We start from the raw sequence: 24,635 nt of genomic DNA, 5'->3' as shown, positions 1-24,635 counted from the left end.
TAATGCGACAACCATCCCCTGAGCTCATTCACCACCACACAATGACATGTTTTCAAATAATCATGAAGTACATAAAGAATTATCTACACACACACACACGTACACACACAGGTTGAAGACACGATATTTGAAATAAAATCAGATTTTAACATTTTGATTACCTTTAATATATTTGGGAACAAATACTGGTGACAACATATTTTAAGTACATAAATAACTCAGAAAAGTCATATCTTTTATTCTGGAACTCTACTGACCTTATCTGTAAAAAGAACCTAGTTTTATAAGAAAAAGGGGGTAGGGGAGGGGAAGAGACAAATGGGTAGACTGAAAAGGAATCAAAGCTCAGGATTCTTCACAAGTGCAGCAGCTTCCACTGTTGGCCCAGAGGATGGTAGTTGCATATACCAGGTTATGCTAACCTCAACAAGATCTAGTTCTCAGACACAAATGTGTCCAGTGGATAAAACCTCAGCTGCAGAAATAGATTTTAGCAATATCCAAACACATTCCAGGGTCCAGTAGGAAGAACAAAGTATTGCAAAATTGAAAACTATCATGGACTTGGCAGCATCCAAGGGCATCACCAGAGGGGCTCTTTCATGCATGACCAGAGTCCTGCAAACTCAAAGTTTTGGGATGTAAATGTAACCAGTTTCATCAAACTGCCACACAGTAGGGCAGTGGGATATAAAGGCAGCCCGTGGGCTTAGGGCACAGGGGCCCAGCTGCACCTAGAAGCCTTGACAGGATGCTGGAGCCCTGGATTCAGTGGTACAGGCTTGTCCATCAAAGCCCCACCCTCAGGTAGGGGCTCAGGTTCTGGGCCTGAAACTGTGCATGTTGTGCCCGCTAAGAGGAGCCTCTTGGCTGGAGTCTGGAGGGTCAGCTCCTGAGCTCTCAGTTTCTGAGGACGGCGACCACGTCCACGTCTGCCATTTGATGGGTGGATAATCTGTGCAGATGGACCAGGGGTGGATGATGGAGTTGAGCTGGGCTTCCTAGAGCTGTGGACGGCAGCAGCCCGGGGCTGCGTAGCAGTGCCACTAACTGCAGATCGGCGTGGGAGTGAAGAGCACACAAGGGTGTGGCAGCGTGTCCCACTGCGGGCAGCCAGAGGCCAAGGGGAATGCCGGGCCCAGTGAGGAGGGAGTTGTCTCAGGCCCAGCGCTGCTCTCCTGGGCAACTGGACCTCCTTCTGGGTGCTCAGCTCTTGGCTGGCTGGTACCTTGGGCTCCATGTGGTCCACAACTGCCCGGTCTTGCCCACGTTTCCACAGCTCATAGCGCTCAGGTTGCAGGATGCGCACGAAGGCGTCCATGGAAAAGGTCACCCTCGCCTCCCCACAGCTACACTGAGAGGCCATTTTGCCATAATCAATCCATCGTGGAGTGGCAAAGTTGATGGCCTCCGCACAGTTGAAACCATGGTTGAAGCCAGCATGGTAGCCATAGGGAAAGGTCACCATGAACTCTCCAGCCTCCTGAGTTATGCGATTGAAGGGAATCCCATTTTCCTTGAGAACTGTAGGCGAGATAAGGGCCACCTTGTGCCGCAGGAAGGCCCCACAGCCCCGGGAACTGCCTGGGAAGAGCTCCCTGGCCAGGCGTTCCAGGCGCTGGCCATGCTCTGGGGGCACCACATACCAAGTTTTGGGCTCCCCAAGGTGCAGGTAGTTGATGCTGTAAAGGTCCATGTCCTCCGTGTGCCAAGCAAATGTGGTCTTCCACATGCCAAAGTACAAGTAGGGTGTGTTAACGCCTTCTATGACAACCCCACATTCCTTTTCCAACAGGTCCTGAATTGTTCCCAGGTGCCCAAGATTCCACTGTTTAGTGTTTTCATCAAACAAGGAGCCACTGATGTCAGCACCATAAATTGGTGAATTATAGATGCGGTTCTTCCAGTATTTTCGCTCCAAATCTTCGAAATTCTGGTGTGGTGGAGTTTGATATTTTTTACTGTTTGCCAAGTGGCGATACTCCCCCACAGTCATTGCTTTCTTTTTTTTATGGTATTGAGTAAACACCCCTGCCCGCCCAGAGGCCACCTGTTGGAGGGGAGTGGCTATTAAGATTTCACTGATGTTATCATAGGTCTCTCTGGCTTTCCATTCTTTGGGTGGAACTATCTTAGCCAAGCCAGCTCTGTGTGCACCTTGGGATTCCATGTAAGCAATATATTTATCAAAATCATTAAACTCTTCTTTGGTTGGATGAAATATCATTATGTTACAATTTGGATTCTGGCCATAGTTGGCCTTAGACTTCATAGTTTCCATTTAATAAGCAGTAAACTCCCAGTGTTTAGGTATGTTCCAGATAGTTGACAATGTAGGAAAATGCTACTTTTAAAAAAATTGGGTTGGTGTATCTATGAGGTAGGAGGGTCTACCAGCCTACTTTTTTTTGCAAATGAGATGATAATTTTTCTCGGGCTTGTTTATTCACTAGTGAGATTCCACTCTGGGCAACAGCTTTGCCCAGGCATTAATGTTAGCTGACTCTGCAACTCTGTTATGTTTCAGTTGCTGCTGGGCTCTGTCTTCTTAAAGTCTATTAAATTACTTAGAGCTGGGGGTGTGACCCAAATGTAGCAGAGTATGTCTTCAGTGTTTAGAACGAAATCTAAAAGAAAGAATACACAGAGATTAAAAATTTATATTTGGAAAAAAGTATTAGGCATCCACAAATTAAATACCTGAATAGAATACTAATATTAAAAAGAGAGGCTAAAATTTTATAAGATTGATAAGTCAAGTGGTGGTGTGGATGTGGAACAGTGGGAATTGTCATACCATACTACAGAGAATATGAAGCACTATAATCACTTTGGAAAACTGTTTGAACAGTATCTTCTAAAACTGAACATACACATGTGCTGTGATCCAACTGTTCCACATGCTTAGGAAATGTGTATGGTTGTGAGCTGAAAGTCACATCCAATAATATTCATAACAACATTGTTTTTGGTAGCCAAACAGTGTAAACAACCCAAATGTCCATCAGCATGGAATGAATAGGTACACTGCAGTATATTCACACAAGAGAATACCATCTAGCAATGAAGATAAACAAAAGTCACATGAAAATGCAGTTTTAAAGATCAATATTGAGTAAAATTATCAAGACTCAAAAGAATACCTATTACATAATTCCATTTATATAAAGATGAAAAGGAGGCAAAGTAATCTGTGTTTGAATTGCTTCTTGGCCTTTTGGCTAAGATCAAGTGTAGTAATCTATATTTCTTAAAATTTCCTATTTATGTTCAGGGCTTCCGTTAGTACCATGCTGTTTCCCTTTAAACATGTTATTTATTGTCATAGCTTTCTCCAGTAACTGACTCTCTCCCAAGCTTCTGCTTTCCTTCTCCATCTTGGATGGCCCACTGAGCCCATGAAAGTCAACTGGTTTAATACAAATTGATGATCTTTCTCCTGAAACTAAGTTACTCCTTTATATGTCTTTATTTCTACCAAGGGCAATATTGTGCTACATAGTCACCATTGAATATTACATCTCCCTTTTCCCAGACATATGGTCAGTACCTGTCAGAGGGTCCAATGATAGTCTACAGTGAAGCCCCAAGGACATCTAGACACCACAGGGTGTGCTCTCTTTATCTTCCTTATAGAAGAACCCAAGGATCCAGCTTGTCTTCCTCTCCTACTTAAAGTTGTCACTACTCAAGCGTGACACTGAGGATGTACAAGTGACAAGATTACCTGTATCATATGATAGTCTCCCAATCTCATCCCAATTTTTTTTTTTTTTTTTTGAGACGGAGTCTCGCTCTGTTGCCCAGGCTGGAGTGCAGTGGCGCGATCTCGGCTCACTGCAAGCTCCGCCTCCCGCGTTCCCGCCATTCTCCTGTCTCAGCCTCCCCGAGTAGCTGGGACTACAGGCGCCCGCCACCTCGCCCGGCTAGTTTTTTGTATTTTTTAGTAGAGACGGGGTTTCACCAGGTAGCCAGGATGGTCTCGATCTTCTGACCTCGTGATCTACCCGCCTCAGCCTCCCAAAGTGCTGGGATTACAGGCTTGAGCCACCGCACCCGGCCCCAATTTTTTAATCTTAAAAATTATTCGACAATGATTTTATTATGAATTCTTTATATTTTTGGAATATAAAATAAAATATTTCATTCTTTCTATTAGAAAACTTGCTCTAAAGAAATGAAAAGAGAAAAGTGAGACAATGTAGAAGGATAATTAAATATCAGAAACTTAAATACCATGCTGAGGGTCTCTCCCTCAAGAAATAACAAAATGCTGACTATGAAAAATCACACAAATCCGTATTTCTTTTTGAATATACAAGTAAAATAAGCTTTGGATCGAGCACTTTGTATCTGTTTTATAAACTACATTATTTCTTTTCTACATTTCTAAGGATTCTAGGAAGAATGATGCAATGTCTTCTTATACATATAGTCTTCAGATGTTGCATATCAAAAGGAAATACTACAATGTGTAAGTGTGACTGTGCTCCAAAAAAAAAAATAACTGCTTAGAATTTGCCGGGTACAATGACAGAGTGATCCTTCAGTGTTCTAGCCAAATGAGTCACTTCTCTATGAGTCTTCAGTGGTTGCTTTTGTTGTGAGACTACTTCTTGCTTCTTTCAACTGGAGCCATAGCTACCAGTAGAGAATAATTACACTGTCACTTGATACTCCTCCATTTTGCCCTTACCCACAGTAATCACAATAAGGCAGAATTCATCATCTAAGAAAACTTGACAGTTCTGACAACCAAAGAAAAGTATTTTCTTCTTATCAGAATAATTTAAAAAATAATACTTGATCCCTTAAAATTAATGGATTTCTGGAAATTAGAAAGTCTTTCTTTGGGTCTTTTAGAAATAATGCCTCCTAAGCTTCTTGCTGTGTGTATGTGTTGGGGGGTGTTAAACTGGGGAAGTTAAGAAGTGAAGCTGAGTAAGTTTAAAGTCCTTTTCACTACAGCTCTTACCCAAACTGTAGGACAATAGGAGAGCCTGTTTGTCTTTCTTGCTGCTTATGTATTTCAAATCTATTACTTCAAGTGGGGGATTGTTGACCAAATGCCTCAGATATCAGCCATTGTTTCTTCTGATAGTCAATATCTAAATGCTGTGTTTAATCGAATTTTTGTCTCAGTTAGAAAATCTACTACTAATTTAAATTATTTATAAGCATAATATATTTGATAACTGAAAAAATTCTACTCTATATAGACAAGTGATTAAACTTTTCCTCTATTATTGGACAGCTATTTTGTTTTCACTTTTCCACGATTATTACGAATCACTTTTACTTAAATATGTAGTCCGTATTTCAGTATCTAAAACATAAAAATTTGGAGAAATGAAAAAGACAAAGAGAAAGGAAGTTTAGAAATTCATTTCTCCTGTAAAATATTGGTTGAATGAAATTTCTTAGATTAAGATACTTAAAAATGAAATTACCTTATTATAAAATTTAAATATTTTAAGATCTTTAATACATGTTGCCAAAACTTTAAAGAAAAAACATATTTTACATCCTGAACACTGGCCAACTTTACTTAGAAAAAATATATTATTTTACTAATTTTGGTAGTTAAAAAGTTAGATCAACTTTTAATTTACATTTCTTGGACTACCACTAAGGTTGATTTTGATTTTTTTCATAAATATTAGTCTTTTGGATTTCATCTTATGTATTGGTTCACATCCTTTGACCGTTTTCTTCTAATCGGGTCCCAGGGTATTTTCTTACCTACTTATATAAACATTTTACATATTAATTACATCAATATTTTACATATTAAACCCTTTTGTTAGATATGTTATTTTTTGCCAGTTTGTCATTTAACTTGTATTTCTTTAAATTTATTTAACAAAAATGTTTTTGACATACAATGTTTCATTTTCCTTTGTAATATTTTTCGTGCTTTTCATGTTTAGAAAGTTATAATACTCCTTCATCTAGATGGAGATATTATCATAGTTTTTTTCCTTTGTATATGCTAATTGCACCTTTAATTCTGACTTTAATTATACTTTTAATCTGTATTTTGGAGAGAATAGTTATTAACTTTTGAAATTATTGTGTGGGTATTGGTGTGAGCATGAGTATGAAGAGGATATGAATATGATTCTTGGTTCTTTACAGATGACCTGTTCATTGTGTGTGTTGTTTATTTTAGGTTGTTTCTCTCTATCAACGTTTATAGAAGCTTTTTTTGAACCCATATTCTTAAATTTTATCAGTCTCAAAAATGAAGTTCTTTAATTTCAGGATTTTTTTTTTTTTTTTTTTTAGTTCTTTCTTTGATTTCCTCTACTCCTTTTCATCTGTATATTAACTCCTCTTATTTGGATATTGAACCTCTCATGAATTAGACCTTTAATTTTTACTTCTTTGTTTTCCCCTTCCCGAAATTTTCTATTGCTTTATCACTGCATTTTATTTTCTAAAAAATTTCTTCATCTGTATCTCTAAACTTCCTTTCTCTGTCTTTTTCATTTCTCCAAATTTTTAATTTCCAGAGATCATTTCTGTTACCTGAGAGTTTCTGCATGTATGTACATTCCTTTCTTTCTTACTGTCTTATTCTTGCTTCATGGGAGCATTTCTTCTTTTATCTCTCAATACTAAAATCTCAATGGTTTTTGAAATTCTATTTTGTTTTTCTCCCTGCATGGTCTGTTTCTTTGAAATTGCCTTTTGTCCATTTTATCTTTCTTTTTTTTGCTTTCACCTAAGGCTTTCCTCAATGTCTGCTGACCTTTAGTAATTGCCTTATATATAAAAGTACAGCACAAAAAAAGGCAGATTAGAAGCTCAGGGTACATGAATGGTTTTATTGATTATGCTTCCCTGCATGATATTCTAACTGGGCTGTTTCCTAGGTGAACTCCTAACACTGGTATTTCTAGAGCTGGTCATACTCAACACAAAAGATGCTTCAATCTTTCTCCTGGAGGGTACAGGTCTGACTTTCCTACCAAATGGCAAAAGAGGCTACACATTTCTAAAAGTACCCTACTTGTACAGTTCACTTTATCAACTTATTTTCCCTATGACAACCACACTCTCAAAAGTTATCTAGAAATTCCCACTCCAGAGGCCACCTTTTTTTCCTACTCTAGAAAATGAAGCTCAGTCTTCTGCCAGGGTGTAAGAGACACAGTTTATCCAGCTGCTTAGAGGAGGGTGGGAACCTAGGGCTCTATTTTGTTAGACAGACTTTCAACAAATTCTCCTTAGCCTCATTTTAACTGTCACTCCCAGAGGTACCCAATGCCATGACATCCTAAGCCTTTTGGATTCTGTAGAGACAATTGTTTTGTTTCTTGGCTTTCCTCGTTGCCAATTTAGGACTCAACTTTCTGGTGTTTGATAAATCAGTTTATACTTGTCCATCTGCTTTCCAATTTCCAAAACTGGCCACTACCTGTTTTCCTTTACCATTTTCTGTCTTTGTAAGTTCACTTCTTAAAACAAAAACCCTGTTACTGTCACTTTAGTGAGGTTTGGAAAGGAACAAAGTAAATGATTGTGTTTAAACCACATCTTTATTGCTTCTTGTTTCCCAAATTTATCTCAATTTTCTTATAGAAACTTAGTTCTAGTCAAATACTCCTAATCCTTGTTCTTGACTCTATGCTTTTCTTCCCTTGCTTCACTTATCTCTTCCTTCTCTTTTCTAAGTTATAAACTCTGCCTTCCAGACCAATCTGAGGCTCTCCACATCAGGGATCTTTCTATACCAACCTCAGACCTTGGTGAGAATTCTATCTTCTATACTCCACGAGTGCTACATTTATTTGGTGCTTAATGCAAGCTGTTGAGGTGGCAGCTCTCCAGAATGTGTCTTACTTGACAAGCAGCTGTCATCTCTAATGGGCACTTGTCTTAAGGGAATAAGTCTCTTCCATGAGATATGCTTGCTTCTCTCTCCAAAATATCTACACGTCTCTGACCCAAATGCTTTGATGGACCCTTCTTGATAAGCTGCATGAGAAAAGGAAGGTAAAGGTGGGCGTGGTAGCTCACGCCTGTAATCCCAGCACTTTGGGAGGCCAAGGTGGGCAGGATACCTGAGATGAGGAGTTCAAGACCAGTCTGGCCAACATGGTGAAATCCTGTCTACTTAAAATACAAAAATTAGCCAGACGTGGTGGTGGCCTGTAATCCCAGCTACTCGGGAGGCTGAGGCAGGAGAATCACTTGAACCTGGGAGGTGGAGGCTGCAGTGAGCCGAGATCGCGCCATTGCACTCCAGCCTGGGCAAGAAGAGTAAAACTCAGTCCAAAAAAAGAAGGAAGAAGAAAGGGAAGGGAGGGAGGGAGGGAGGGAGGAAGGGAGGTAGGGAGGGAGGGAGGAAGAAAGGATGGAAAGAAGGAAGGAAGGAAGGAAGGAAGGAAGGAAGGAAGGAAGGAAGGAAGGAAGGAAGGAAGGAAGGAAGGAAGGAAGGAAGGAAGGAAAAGGACAGGAAAGGAAGAAAAAGATGGTTAAAGCCAACTTTCCCTGTACCTTTTGTGCCTACAAATGCCAATATTTGGTGTGGACTTCTTTTTATGAACATCTAGAGGAGTCTGGATATAAAGGAGAAAGACACATGGCAGCAAGTATCAGGCACGGACTGTATAGATTAAATTGTGACCTAAAACCCACAGTTTGGGACTTGGCCTTTAAATCCAGCATCTTAAGGGCAGCTTTATTATTTCATTGTGACATATAATAAATTGAACATGGGATTATTAAACTCATTCAAATCATCTTTATTTTCATCTACTGCATGGATACTGCAGCAGTAACAGTGCTATCTGGCAGCAGAGAGGCAGGAGCCAGAAGTCTTCCTGAATCCATCTACAAGAACACACCACTCTATTGAGTTTTAAGGATTATCTAATATATGCTTCTTTGGACTGTCAATACATTTTAAATACATGTCTTGAGTAGCATGTAAGTTTGGACTTACATGGACTCTCCCAGAGATTCTGTAAACTAGTGAGTAACTTTTTAAAAAAAAATCCCCTTTGGCTTATAGTGAATTCTATATACATGTATAAATTTTTATTTATCCAGTAGTTAATAATTGTCTCATTCTTTCATTTGCTTGGCTTTATACTTTACATTAATTCATTCCCAGATTCATTTCCAGAAAGGTAAATCTCTTCTAAATGCATAAAACACATCTGGTACTAAATCAGATTTCTTTTCTCAGAAATATTCTTACTGGAGCCCTCAGATGCTTACTTGAGTCTAGACTGATACTTGTCTTCAGGTTGTTGCATGACCTGCATCTTGAGGTTTCTAGTCATTGTAATCCTAGGCGTTCCCTTTCCCTCTCTATTATGTTAGATCTTGACTCCCCCCATCTCAAGTCTCCTTTCTGGTTTACTCCCTTGTGTTGGTAAAGCATATCTACCAGAAGGATCCTTAGAAGCGTCATTAGAGATTATTAAGTAGCTCACAGAATCTTCAGCAGGACCAGAGACTAAGGATTGGAGCCTGTGTATCCAGGAACAATATCCAGATTACTCAACAAACAATAGTTAGGCATTCCTATACATCCTCTGGTCAAAGGCACCAAAGACTCTGGGCAAGGGACATTTCCAATTAGAGTCTAAGCTACTGCTGCCTCTGAAAGGTCACCGTCTGTCACTACCCTTCTCCAGGAACAGATCTGTCATGAAATCTACTTCCTCATATTTCTTTACATTATAGTCCTCCATGGGAATGTCTGATTGGAAGAGTCTAGGTCATATCTCTATGTCTTCACTACAATAGATTCTGGATAATTGAGTTCTGGCTCTGACCTTGGTGAGGCAGGGATCATAAAGTTGGAGGTTTACCGAAAAATAAAAAGGGAATTTAAAGTTATTGGATGGCCACAAATATCACATATCTCTCCCAAAGTATGCATGTCTGAGTCTGAAAATGTCTTTGTTCTATCCTCGTGCTCTTCTTTCAGGATTTTCAAGACATTGTTCTGCTGAATTCCACCTTCCAAAAATCCAAAACCTGTTTTCTGTTCCTTTTTGTAATGTCTTTACTCTCTGAACACTATTAGGGTATTCTTCTGTTCCTTGTTTTCTAAGATTTCATTAAGATATAATTGGTAAGTCTTCTTTGTCAATTATTGTGCTATAATTTTCAATATAGAAACTTATGTTGTTCCTTGATGTGAAATTGTCTTACATCATTCCTTTGACATTCCTTTCTACATTTTCACTTTTCTTCTTCTCTGGAAATACCATTAGACAGCAAATACCGTTAGACAGCAACCTCTCAGTTGATTCTCTAATTTTCTTTACCCTCCATTTCCTAATGCTTTTTCTTTTGTTATTATCTTCCAAACCTTCTGGAAATTATTTTTAATTTCCAGTAATTTTTTTTTGTTCTCTGAATATTCCTTTCATTATATATTTCTGAAAATTTCCATGGCTGCAGATTTTCTCTTCTCTAAGTATTATAAGAATTTTTAAGTTTTATTTGCTCTCTACATTGTGTCTGTTTCCTCTGAGTTCACCCTTCCACAATGTCTTGGTTTCTGTCTTTCATGTTAAATGTTTTCCTCGTATGTCTAGTTATTCTTGGCTTGTATTTGAGTCAGGTACTAAAGAGTTGCGTTTGCTACATATGACTGGTAGGCATCACTGAGAGTGCTCCGACAAGAACCTATTCATTTCCTTTGAAGATGGGGGCACCTGTCAGCAGTTGAACGTAAGACTATAATGAAAAGACTCTACATTTATATGTTCATCTCCTTTCATATTGGGGCCTGAATTTGTGGTGTCTGAGTTTTTGTTTCGAGAAACAAAAACCTGCATTCCAACCAGCCAGAACTGAAACCTTAATATTTTATCAAATTTGCTTCAAGTAGTTTTTAAACAACTTTATTGAGATATAATTTACACAACACGAAATTCATCAATTTTAAGTGTACACTTCGATGGTTTTTAGTATATTTACAGTGCTGTGTGACCATAACCAAAACCTAATTTTAGAATACTTCTATCACTTCAAAAACAAACCTTGTTCCATTTGCAGTCACAGCCCATTTCCACCCCTAACTCCAGGCAACCACTAATCTACTTTCTATCTGTATAGATTTGCCCACTCTGGACATTTAATATAAATGGAATATAACATGCAATATTTTGTGTCTGGCTTCTTTCATGCAACATGTTTTTGAGGTTCAACCATGTTGTAGTATGTATCAGTATTTTGTTTCTTATGACCAAATAATAATCTATGGTATGGATATACTGCATTTTACTTATCCATTCATCATTTGATGGATAATTGGGTTGTTTTCATTTGGGGACATATGAATAATACTGTCATGAACATTTATGTACAAGTTTATGTGTGAATGTGTTTTTATCTTGGGTAGATACCTAGGAGTATGATTGCTGAACCATGTGATAACTGCGTATTTCACGTTTTAAGAAGTTGCTACACAGTTTTTCAAAGTAAATGTAACATTTATAACCAGCAATATATGAGGGTTCCAATTTCTGAACATCCACATCAATACTTATGTCTTTTTCATTATAGCAATTCTAGCAGGTAAAAAGTAGTAATTTTGTGGATTTTAATTTTTAGTTTTTTAAGACAGGGTCTCATTCTGTTGCCCAGGTTGGAGTGCAGTGGCATGATCACAGCTCACTGCAGCCTCAACCTCCTAGGTTCAGGTAATCCTCCTGCCTCAGTTTCCCAAGTAGCTGGAACTAACAGGCACACATCAACATGCCTGACTTTTTATTAAATTTTTTTGTAGAGACAGAGTCTCACTATGTTACCCACGCTGGTCTTGAACTCCTGGGCTTAAGCAATCCTCTCACCTTGGCCTCCCAAAATGTTGGGATTACAGGTGCGAGCCACCATGCCTGGCCTCATTGTGGTTTTCATTTGCCTTTCCTTAATGACTCATGATATTGCACATCTTTTCTTAAGCTTATTGGCCATTCATATATCTATTTGGAGAAATTTCTATTCAAATCCTTTGCTTATTCTTTATTTGTTTTCTTATTACTGAGTTGCAAGAGTTCATTATGTGTTCTGGTTACAAGTCCTTTATTGAATATATGATTTGAAAATGTGGTCTCCAGGTCTGTAGGTTTTCTTTTCACTTTCTTGACTATGTCTTTCAAAGTGCACAGGTATTGAATTTTGATGAAGCCCATCTTATCAATTTTTGTTGTTGCTTGTGCTTTTGGCTTTGTGTCTAAGAAATTATTGCCCAGTGAAAGATCACAAAGATTTATCCTGTTTTCTTCTAGGTGTTTTACAGTTTTAGCTCATATTCAGGCTCACGATCAATCTTAATTTTTGTGTATGCTGAGAGGTAGGAATCCTAGTTCATTCTTTTGCATGGGGATATCGAGTTGTTCCAGCACCATTTGTTATTATTTCTCCATTGAACTGTCTTGAAACTTTTGTTGAAAATCAATTAACCATAAACCTAAGAGTTTATTTTGGACTTTCAATTCTATTCCATTGAAGCATGTTTATCCTTATAGCAATGTCTATTAGAGCTCTGTAGTAAGGTCTGAAACAGAAAAGTGTGAGCCCTCCAAATTCTTTTTTTTTTTTTTTCAAGATTGTCTTGGCTATACTGGTTCCTTTATATTTCTATATGAATTTTAGGATCGATTTTTAATTTCTGGGGGAAAAAAGCCAGCAGGAATCATGGTAGGATTGCATCAATCTGGAGTTCAATTTGTAGAGCATTACCATCTTAAAAATATTAAGTTTTCTGATCCATTGACATGGAATGTCTTTCCATTTAGCTTAACAATATTTTCCAGTTCCCAGTATATGTCTTGCACTTCTTTTGTTAAAATTATTCCTAAGTATTTTAATCTTTTTGACACTATTGTGAATGGAACTGTTTTCTAAATTTTGTTTTCATATTGTTCACTGCTAATGCACAGAAATCAATTTATGTATATTCATCTTGTATCCTGCAACCTTGCTGGACTTCTTTTTCAGTTTTAGTGCTTTTCAGCAAGTTACCTAGGACTTTCTATATATAAGATCATGCAATCTGTCAATAAAGATAGTTTTAGTTCTTCCTTTTCAATCTGAATATCTTCTTTTTCTTGCCTAATTACCCTGGCAGTGTAATGCTGAATAAAGTAGTAACAACAGATATCCCTTAAAAATCTTGCTCCCGCTTCAAGTATTTTTAAGTAGAATAAATATTTCAGATGAAGTGGGATTCCCTCTCTGATCCAAATCTTAAATCCTGTTATCTCTACCCCTGCCTATAAGCAACTAGTCATGAATTGGCTACCCATCTTTGGGTATCTTTTTGTGTGTATATGTGTTGTGTATCCATCAATAATACTGTTTTGTATATCTGCTATTTTTTTCTTTTTTTGAGACGGAGTCTTGCCATGTTGCCCAGGCTGGAGTGCAATGGCATGATCTCAGATCACTGCAACCTCCGCCTCCTGGGTTCAAGTGATTCTCCTGCCTCAACTTCCCGAGTAGCTGGGATTACAGGTGCCTGCCATCAAACCTGGCTAATTATTTTTTTATTTTTTTAGTAGAAATGGGGTTTCACCATGTTGGTCAGGCTGGTCTCGAACTCCTGACCTCAGGTGATCTGCCCGCCTTGGCTTCCCAAAGTGCTGGGATTAGAGGTGTGAGCCACCATGTCTGGCCCGCTATTTTTATTTTATATAAATAATTTTATGCTAAATATGCTCATTTTCTACAATTTTTATTTTTATTCATTAATTCTGAGAAAGGAACTGGTTCTGTTGCCCAGGGTGGAGTGCAGTGGTGCAGTCTTGGCTCACCACAACCTCAGTGTGCAGTGGTGCAGTCTTGGCTCACTGCAACCTCCCTTTCCAAGGCTCAAGCCACCCTCCCACCTCAGCCTCTTGAGTAGCTTGGACCATAGGCGCAGGCTACCATGCCCAGTTAATTTTTCTATTTTTTGTAGAGACAGGGATTTGCCATGTTGCCCAGGCTGGTCTCAAACTCCTGAGCCCAAGCAATCTGCCAGCTTCAGACTCCCAAAGTGCTGGGATTACAGGCATAAGCCACCACGCCTGGCCTCATTTTCTGCAATTTTTAAATTCAACATTAACGGTTTCAAGATATATTCATATATACATACACACATATGCATAGATACACATATGTATATATACATACACACATACATACACTATATACGGTCTGTTATAAAAATATATTTTATTAAAGCACTTTCCTATTGGTGGGTATTTACATAACTTCCAGTGTTTCCTATAACTTACAGTGCTGTGTGTGTTCTCTTTCTTATATGTGACAATTTATCTAGGCTAGACACTTTGAATTATCATTTCTAAATGATAAAGAAACAACATTTTATATTTTACTAGGCAATGTCAAATTGCTCTACCTAGTGGCTATCCTAATTAACCTATGTACTAACAGGAGTTTCTGTTTCTCCACACCTCCAGGTGCATTAGATAATGTCAACTTTTCAGTTGTTGGCAATTTGGTAAAATGATTTATCTCCTTTTATTTTATTATTGCAGTTGTTGTTGTTGTTGTTATTGTATGACCTGTTTACTGGTGAAGTCAAGTACTTTTTCACTGATTTATTTCTTTTGTAGGTTTCAGTTTTCTGAATTACCGTTATCTCTTTTGCCCATTGTTTTCAGTTAGATTGTTTTCTTTTTCTACCGATTTTTAAAAGTTCTTTAAATGTTTGGTATAATTATATGTCTATTGTATTGTTGCCAATAACTTATTTCAGCACACTACCTCCATTTATTGTTTATGTTTTTTTAATATTTGAAAAAAATTAAATGTAATCAAATTTATTGATCTTTTCCATTATAATTTGTGCCTTTATGTACTATTTAAGTAATTCATGTATTCTTTGGGGTCAAAAAGATCATATTTTCTTATCATTGTTTTCTTTACTTTTCACTTTTATTTGCTTTGGCCATTTAGAATATTGTGTTGTTATTGTAAGACAGAGAACTTTTTTAAAAAAGAAATCCACTTGTTTGCCACCATTTTCCCCATTCAGTTGGAATCCTTTTCTCACATATGCTAAGTTACAATGTAAGGATAGATGTCTTTCTAAACTCTTCATCTGGTCCATTTATTTATTTGTACATTTCTATGCCAATGTTAGATTGTTTTAATTACTAAAGCTTTACACTTAGGATAATTACTTAGGCAAGTCTCCGTGTACTTATTCAACTTTTTTCAAAATTATCTTGGGTATATTTATAGAGTGAAACTTCAGTATTCATTGTAGAATAAATCTGTCAGGTTCTGTCAAATACTGTTAATTTAAATTGGGAATGCATTGAAATTAAAGGAAAATTAGAGGTATATTTTCATAGCTCCTGCATTGATCATTCCCACCTATTTACTGGTATATTTATCCATTTATTCAGATCTTGTTGTGTGTATATCAATGAAGCTTCAGATTTGCATCAAAAAGATAATGAATCTGTTTTCTTAAATAAAACCTTAGGAACTTTATAATTTTTTGAGTGTACTGTAAATGGAAATTTGTTTTTCTAGTAAGTTTTCTTATTATTTATTGATCTTACATCCCTTTTCAAACCTTGTACCTCTTATTTCCTATTAGTTCTATTAGCTTGGCCATCAATTCTAGAATTTTCCATGTAGATAATATTTTCTAGGGAAAAAATCATTAAAATTATATCTCTTCTTTTTTAATAGTCACGTATCTTACTTTTTTTTTTTTTTTAGAAATAGGGAAGTCTTAAGTAACGATCTCTAGCAAAATGTTCAATGTTGACTGAGTTGGTAGAAATTCTATACTCATTTAAGATTTTTAATAAGAGTGGCTCTAAACTTTGACATTAATTATATCCTACCATTTACCATCTAAGCTGAGACACTTGTGAGAGTAAAAGAGACCCAAGGATGACAGGCATAAACCAGGACCCTACTGATTAAGCAGTTAAAAAGCAACAGACATATAAAACTCAGTACTCCCAAGCTGCAGAATATATATTTTTCCAAGTTCTATAAAAAAATTTACAAAATTGACCATAACTGTGGCCATGAAACAAGTTCTAGCAAATGTCAGTCAAGAACAGTCAGAATATGTTATTTGACCACAAACAATGAAGTGAGAAATATCAAAAAGATAACTAAAAAGTTCCCAAATTTATAAAATAAAAAGTGTATTTCTAAATAAACCTTTAATGAGAATAAAATAAAAAATAGAAATTAGAAAATACTTTGAACTAAATGAAAATACTACATTTCAAATCTTGTAGGATGCAGCTAAATAGCATTAAAACGAAAATTTATAAATTTAAATAAATATTTAAGAAAGGGAAAAAGGTTAAAAAAACTAAATGAGCTAAGCATCCATCTGAGGAAGTCAGAAAAAAGTAATGCAAAGAAGGAAAAAGAAGATAAATAATAAAAGACCAGAAACTGATGAAATATAAAGCCAATATAAAATATGATGAACAAAACCAAAAGTTGGGCTTTTCAAAAAAAGTCTAGTAAAATTTAAAAGACTTGTGAAAATGGGAAAGAACAAAATAGAAGGCACAACTAACCAATATCAACAAAGATAAAGAAGTCATCACTACAGATGCTGCAGACATAAAAGAGACAACAAAGAAGTATGAACAACTTTATGCCAATACAGTTTAACATTTCAATGAAGTAAATAAATTCTTAGAAAAATGTAACAGTGATACTGACAAAAGAATAAACAGAACAATAAATATATCCATAACCCTCAAGGACACTGAAGCAACAGGTAAAACTCTTCCCAGAAAATATACTCTAGGCCCAGATGGCCACATCAAGAAATTTTAGTAAACATTCAAGAAAGATATACTTCCTATCTTGGATAAATTTTCTCAGAGAATAGAAAAAGAAAGAATACTTCCCAACTCATTTTATGGTACAAATTCCCAACAAGGATACTATCAGAAAAGTAAATAGGTCAATCTCGCTTATGAACATAGATGAAAAAATCCTAAATAAAATCTGAGCAAATTGATTCCAGCAATATATACATCATGACCTAGATGGGTTTATTCCAGTAATCAAAGGATGAAACTTTAAAAAATAATAGTATAATAGCACATATTAACAAACTAAAGAGAATCTCATTAGATGCAGAGAAAGTATTTGATAAAATTCATCAATTCATCATCCTTTCAGCAAATTAAAAATAGTAGGCAAAAATCTTAATATAATAAAGTGCATCTATCCAAAACCTTCAGCCAAATCATACTTAATAAAGAAAGTTATAAGTTTCCCCTTGCAGATCAGGAAAAAGACAAGGATGCTTGCTATCAGCATTTTTATTCAACATTGTCTTGGAAGTCCTAACCAACATAAGGAGGCAAGGAAAACAGAAAAGGAAGAAACAAAGCTGTCATTATTGGCAGATGACATGATTATACACACGACAAAATCCAAAAGATCTCTGAATAGACCATTTGAATTAATAAGAGAGCTTAGCAAGTTCTCTGAATTTAAAATAGCTACATATAAAAAAATCAATAATATTTCTATACACCAGCAACAATGAGACAACCAAAATTTAAGGAAGATGCCATTTATAATAGCATAAGCATTAAGTAACAAGACTAATGCTAACAAAAATTTGCAAAATTTCTATGAAGACAACAATATGAATGTACTTAGAGAAGCATATTAATATAAACTAAAGACATCCTAAACAAATGGAAAGATATAACCTGTTAATAGATTTGAAGACTTAGTATTGTAAAAATGTCATTATATTTTTAAGAATGTCTTCTTAATCTGTAAATTAAATGTTATCACAATTAAAATTCCAAAAGTATTGTTGTGGAACTTGACAACTGGCTCCTGAATTTTATAGTAAAGTCCAAAGGGCCAAGAATAGCAAAGTCACTCTTACAAAAGAGGAACAAGGTAAGAATATCTGCTCCATCGGATTTCAAGGCCTCTTTTCCAGCATGCCATGCACAAAAATGAATTTCATGTGAAGCTATGAAACCTTTAGAAGATAATACCTGAGAATATAATTATGACTTCCAGAGTGGGGACATTCATAATCAAGAAATACCATGCATTAAGCAAAAAGGAAAAGAATGATAATCTGAACCACTCTAAAATTAAAGATTGTTGTATATCAAAATACACCAAAAAGAGAAGCAGAGAAGTGGCGAATTGTATATGCAGCACAAGTAAGTGACAGAGAACTATGCCTAAATTTAAGAAATCATAAAAATCCATAAAGAAAAGATGATTCAATAGAAAGATTTAAACAGATACCTCACAGACGAAGAAATCCAAATGGACAATTAACATGTGAATAAATAATCAGAGAAATGCAAACTGAGACCTCACTGATGTATCACTATACATCCACCAAATGAGTTAAAATTGAAAAGCTGGACAATATCAAGTGTGGTGAGATTATAGAACTAGAACTCTCATCCTGTTGATGAAATATATATATATGAAAAATGCACACACATGCATCTCTGCACATTTACAAAAATGTTCATTGTGGCATTATTTGCAATATCACTACAATGAAAAGATAATTACTAGAACTAACAAGTTATAGTGTGTATTTTTATACAATGAAACTCTAAATAGTATATCAGAGCTACAGATAGCACACATTAAGTGGGAGGAATAAAGCAAAAACACAAAGGAATACATATTCATTTACATAAACACTTTGAATGTTTATATAAAATTCAAAAATTGACAAGACTATTATCATTTAGAAATGCACACATTGGGCCAGGTGGAGCGGCTCACACCTTTAATCTGAGCACTTTGGAAGGCCGAGGCAGGTGGATCACTTGAGGTCAGGAGTTCGAGACCAGCCTGGCCAACATGGTGAAACTCCGTCTTTACTAAAAGTACAAAAATTAGCCAGGCGTGGTGGCACACACCTATAATCCCAGCTACTCGGTTAGCCGAGGGAGGAGAATCCATTGAGCCTGGGAGAAGGAGGTTGCAGTGAGCTGAGACTGCGCCACTGCACTCCAGCCTGGGCAACAGAGTGAGACTCCATCTCAAAATAAATAAATAAATAAAAATAAAAAAAGAAATGCATACATTGGCATTTGTTGAAATTTTTGGGGGGCTTTATACATCATTACTTTTTGTAAATATTCAATGTTTATTGAAAATAATATATAATCTGCTCCGATTACAGTGAACTTTTTATATGCACATATAAATAAGCATACATATATAATGTACATATATATGTATAGACATATAACTTATATAGTAGATCAATGTTGTTGTTTGCTTGATCTACTAATCTGAGAGAAATTTATCTTAAAAAATTCCCACCATGATTGTAGATTTGTCACTTTTCCTTTTTGCTTCATATTTTCTCAAGTTATGTTGTCAGCTGCATACGTGTCCCTGATAGTAATTTTCCTAGTGGATTTTTCTTCGTAATGTAATAAATGCACTTCTTTGTCCCCATTAGTGTTATTCAACCTAAAGAATACTTTTGCTAACTAATTTTGCTACATCAAGGTTTCTAAATTAGAATTTGCCTGGCATGTCTTTTTCTATTTCTTTATTTTCTGTATTTTAGTTTTTTAGTTTTAACTATTTTTGATACGTTTGATTTTAATTGTCTTCCTAGTAGTACACTGGTCAGCGGGTGAGGTATTTATGTGATTAGATTAGATGAGAGGTGGTTAACTTATGATATTATCCAGTAACCTGGCCTGGACCATCAGCAAGTGATATTTCATTTTGAGGCTGTCTCCAGGAAATGATCTAAGCCTTAGAATGTCTTCACTTAAAAATGAAGATTTTGTTGCTAGAGGGCTAGCTACTTTATTTTTATATTCTCACTTGTCAAAACATCAAAGAAAGCATTTCATATTAGAAAATGTGTCATTTTCAGGTTAAAAATTTAAAGTAGATTTCATTATTTATATTACTTTATTTTAAAATGTAATTTCTGACATGTGGGCATTGGTTTTTTTCGTATTCCTATTTAAAAGCCACAAATAAACATTTTTAAGCAAAATGTTCACATTTTGTGGGCTAATAACGTGGTGAATGAGAGTTTAGTAGAATTGGAGAGAGTGATTCAATTAGAAGAGATGGAGAGAGCTGGATTAGAGTTGTGATTGGATTAGGGCTGATTTAATTAGGATTTTGATGGTACATATAAAGCCTGATCTCATATGATTTTTTCATTTAGAGATTCTCTCCCGAAAGAAAAGCGTATTTCTGGGTCTTATCATATCTTCATTTGAAATCAAGATTTCAGACTAGTGCAATGTAAGTTATTTTTTTCCTTTAAAATATAAAATAGATTAAGGCAATAACTTTTTACAACAGAACATAATTTTTTCCTCTTAAAACTAATTCATTCATTCATTCGCTCATCCATTCATTCTTTTATTCACTCATATGGAAACTGTTTATTGAGTAGCTATCGGTGCCAGGCATTGTTTTAATGCTTGGCCTATATTACTGAGCAAAACAAAGATCCGTGCCCTTTTAGAACTTACATTCTACATGGAAGAAGTAGAGAAAGAGACAATAAATGTAACATAACTAAATTATTTCGGGTCATGGAAGATGATACATGGCATGTAATTATGTATAATATAATTTTTAAAAATAAAAAGAAAGCAGGGGAAGGGAGATATGGAGTACAGAATGTTAGGGGACAGAGAGGGAGAACAGTTGCAATTTTAAGTAGAGATGCCCAAGGTCGGTTGGCCTCCATTTGAACAAAGACTTGAATAAGACAGGGAAGAATAGCCTTGGCAGGAGAAAATAGCTAGTGTGAGGGCCCTAAGGCAGGAGCAGCTGTGTGTGTGTCCAAGCAACAATAGGAAGGAGGTAGCCATGAAAAGCATGAGCAAGTTATGAGGTCAAAGAGGCAGGGGAAAGGATAGACCACAGAAAACTTTGGAAACCATTGTGAACGCCTTGGCTTTTACTGTGAGGGTAATGGGGGACCAATGTCCCCCGCTGTCTGACTGGATCCCCTTTTCTCTCAATCCCATCCAACTATGTCATTTAATTTTTTAATTGTTGCCAATCTGATGCTGTAACGTGATGATCCGTTTTTAGTTTACTTTCATTTTCCTCATTAAAAGGTTGAGTGTCTTTCATGTTTATTGACTATTGTCTATTTGAAATTGCTTTTTCAGAATGGCCTGTTTATATCTTTTGTCCATTTTTTAATTGGGTAATTTGTGATTTTTATGTGTATCATTAGTAGTAGCAGTAATCCTTTATATGTTATAGGAATTACAAAATTTGCTAATCTAGCATTTATTGACTTGTTTTTGGCATCTTCTGCTATGAAATTAATTTTTGGATAGATGAATTTTTAAAAGTATTTCTTTTAAAGCTCTTAAGGTGTTCTGCTTTGATTGAAAGGTCTTTCCAAATTCTAGGTTCTATAAATAGTTTCTTAAACTTTCTTCTTAGGTTTTTATGGCTTCTATTTTCCCTTTTAGGTGTCGATTTTTGTTTAAGCTTGAAACTGGAATTCCTGTGTTACTCCTGCCATAAGAATATACGTTTTGCAATAAAGGGCCAAACTACATCCCTTTCACATTTAATTAAATGCTGCCTTTGGCATATTAAAATGAAAGAGCCTTTTTTAAGGTTAAGATATACTATACCATGTTGAAAAGCTGATAAAAATGATCTGAAAGGGATGGTCTCATAGATCATAAGAAACAGAAAATATAGAGCAAAATGCCAGTCACTAAGAAATCTGGAGGAATTAGGGCCCAAAGCACAAGGGACAATGTGGGTCACCTCATCTCCATGGGAATCTGAGGAAACAGGAATAGCCAAAGGCAGCTCAATAGATCTGCAGAAAGAGGAGATAAGAAGTCTTTGTTTAAGAGCTTCTATTTTCTCAGAGAACTGAGATCTACTACCAGGAAAGAGAATGGGGAGGGAAAAGGAGTAAAAGAGGCATGTAGACTTGAAGAAAGGGGAATGTGGGAAATTATATTATTGCAGAGGGGGAAAATAAACAATTAGGAGAGGGTAAGAGGACTGGCAGGCAGAATTAAGAGCCATACTAAATTTTGTGGTAACAGGTTTAAAATAAGAATTCTTGGGAGGTTATAAGATTTTTGCCAGCTAGGTTAACTGACTGGATGAATTTCAAGATTTTAGTAAACTTAAGTTTCCTTTTCTTAATACTTTCAAACCATTTAAGTCAAAAGCTTTAGTTTCATTTTCTTATTAGCACTTTCAGACCATTTAAGTCAAAAGCTTTTAATTTTGTGGATTGACTATACTGTATATTGGTGTTAATGAAATTATAGGGTGGTTATTTGATCACCACTGGCAACCAAAAGATTGAGTTAGTGGGCTGGGAGTTAAATCCATTAAGGTGATTCACTCCAGGCTAATGAGGACAGTTAGAACATAAAAACTGTGGGTATTTCCTATAATTGTGTCACCATCTCACCATTGTTACTTCATTCCTCTACTTGATAGTGCATCATTCATTCATTCATTCATTCATTCAACAAATACTTACTCAGCACCTATTATGTGCCAGGCACTGTTCTATATGCAGAGGATACACCCAGTGAACAAGAGAGACAAGGTTCCTGCTTTCCTGGAACTTATGTTCTAATATAGGAAGATAGACAATAATAATAAAAATAATATTAATAACCATAATAGCTAACATTTATTTAGCAAGTACTATTTGCTGAGACAGTTCTAAGCACTTTACAAGTATTAATTCACTTAATCCTTAGACTAGTATTATAAGTTAGGTACTAGAATTACGCCCATTTTACAGATGAGGAAACTGAGGGCACAGAAAGGGAAAATGACTTGCCTAAGGTTAGAGCTAGGAAAGGGCAGAATTGGAATTTAGAACAAAAATGGGCAGGCTGAAAATCCTTTTCTCTTAATGACTTTCCTATGCTGTCTCTCAGACAAGAAACATGGAAGTAAAAAATGAATAGATTAGATTCTGGTAATGTTCAGTGGTATGAAAAAATGAAACAGGGTGATGTGATGGTGTACAAACACAAGTGTTGGAGGGGTGGGGGTAGGAAAACTTCACTGTGATACCTGAGACATGAAGGATGGTGATACAGTTATCTTGGGGCACAGGCAACAGAGAAAAGCTAGTGCAAAGGCCCTAAAATAGAAGGAATCTTGCCCTGTTTCGTAAAACAGAAATGCCCAGTTGGCTGTGTCTAGAGCTTAGTGTGTAAGCGAGTGACTGATTGGAAGTGAAGTCTGGAAGTTAGGCAGGAGCCAGACTCCGTGGCGTCTCAGGTCACATTAAGAAATGTGATTTTTATCCTAAGTGCAGTGAAATTTTACACAGGATAGTAACACCATTTGATTAATTTTAAAAGATCACTCTCTTGGCTATATGCAGCATTGACTGTAGGATAAAAGATGACGCAGGAAGATACAATAGGAAACCATTACAATCCAGGTAGGAGATGGTGTTGGCCAGGACAAGGGTAATGGCAGTAGAATAAAATTTCGGGTAAGTTTTAAAAGTAGAATTGGTAAGACCTGTAAATGAACAGTATGTGAAAAGTGAAAGAAAAGGAATTTAAGTAGGCACTCTGGGATTTTGGTTTGAGTAACTAGTATGATCGTGTCCTTTAGTGAGACGTGTAAGACTGGAGGAGGGATACCTTTAGTAAGAAAAATCAAGATTTTCATCTTGAACTCTATGAGTGAAAGGGCTTTTTCTGCTTTTCTTTCTTCATTTAAAAGTTGCAAAGAATTTAGAGGTAAGAAAGCATTTAAATATTCAACTTTGTGAGTTCCTTATATTTTAAACTAAGTTGGGGAAGTTGAATTTTCATTTGTTTAACAAATATTAATTGAGCAGCTACTATATGTCAAGGTCTATGTGATGAGATACTAAGATTAGCTCAACAATCAAGCTCTCTGTTCTCAGGATTTTTTTTTATGGAAGGGAGGAGACAGGATTGGTGGGTTTTTGGTTTTTGGGTTTTCTCCTTTTCGTTGTCTTATTAAAACTTAACACTTAAGTAGCCATCTTAGTAATTACATCTTGTGCTCCTGGCAGTTGGGCCCACCGTTCTAAACGCTGTCGTAAATATTGACATCTCCCCTCCCACTAAAAGTAACGTTTTTTAAATAAAAAATTTTAGCAAACATTACGAATACAACCTTTGCTTTGAAGTGTTAATATTTTTGCAGGAATGTACCTTTGTAAAGATCGTGGTTGCCCCGTACATATTTGTTCTTTCTTCATATCCAATTAAATGAAAACACTAGTTTTTCCGAAGCCCAACTCTCTAGGTTTGTTGGTTCTAGCTCAGGAGAAAGGATGGAAGCAGGAGTCGTTGGATTTAAACAGTTTGGTGTAATCCTTTTCCACGCTCTCTCCCGCTAGCCGGGGACGTGGTGTCGGCTACCCGGGGCTTTCCGTCCACGCAGTACCGGAATGAAGGAGTCTGGGAGGGGGTCGGGGACGGAAAAGACGGAAGAGACATTAAGTAATTGGTTCTTGAAGGTATAAAATGATGTTTAGGGTCTACTCTAAGGCACTGATTTCAAACGCCCGCCCCCTGGGCTGTTTCGGCCCCGCCCCTTAGTGCCGTTACGCCGACTTCCACTTCGGCCACTGCGGATTGGTCGTTGCTTCCGCCCCCGAAGCGCTT

The 24,635-nt window shown here is 36.3% G+C and overlaps 1 protein-coding gene and 1 pseudogene across 2 annotated transcripts; one reads left to right on the top strand and one right to left on the bottom strand.

Moving 5' to 3' along the window:
* Window positions 1–143: 143 nt before the first annotated feature.
* LOC112606620 (lysine-specific demethylase 4D) lies at window positions 144–24,600 on the bottom strand. 2 transcript variants are annotated; one of them, XM_025357303.1, is made up of 3 exons: window positions 24,180–24,600; window positions 22,505–22,599; window positions 144–2,627 (listed from the first exon to the last, which is right to left on the bottom strand). In XM_025357303.1, the coding sequence occupies exon 3, from the start codon at window positions 2,279–2,281 to the stop codon at window positions 710–712; it is 1,572 nt and encodes a 523-aa protein (XP_025213088.1). In that variant the 5' UTR covers window positions 2,282–2,627; window positions 22,505–22,599; window positions 24,180–24,600; the 3' UTR covers window positions 144–709. The 2 variants fall into 2 exon arrangements, with proteins under 2 accessions (XP_025213088.1, XP_025213089.1); XM_025357304.1 differs by lacking the exon at window positions 22,505–22,599 and having other exon boundaries at window positions 146–2,627; window positions 24,180–24,577.
* LOC112607537 lies at window positions 3,202–3,326 on the top strand (annotated as a pseudogene).
* Window positions 24,601–24,635: the final 35 nt, after the last annotated feature.

This window comes from Theropithecus gelada, chromosome 14 (genome assembly GCF_003255815.1).
Source record: "Theropithecus gelada isolate Dixy chromosome 14, Tgel_1.0, whole genome shotgun sequence".
In the NCBI taxonomy this organism is placed as follows: domain Eukaryota; kingdom Metazoa; phylum Chordata; class Mammalia; order Primates; family Cercopithecidae; genus Theropithecus; species Theropithecus gelada.
This window is presented reverse-complemented; position numbering and strand designations above follow the sequence as displayed.

Bases quoted from the DNA above. Each gene is read 5' to 3' on its own strand.
- LOC112606620 (XM_025357303.1), bottom strand. From the start codon at position 2,281: ATGGAAACTATGAAGTCTAAGGCCAACTATGGCCAGAATCCAAATTGT.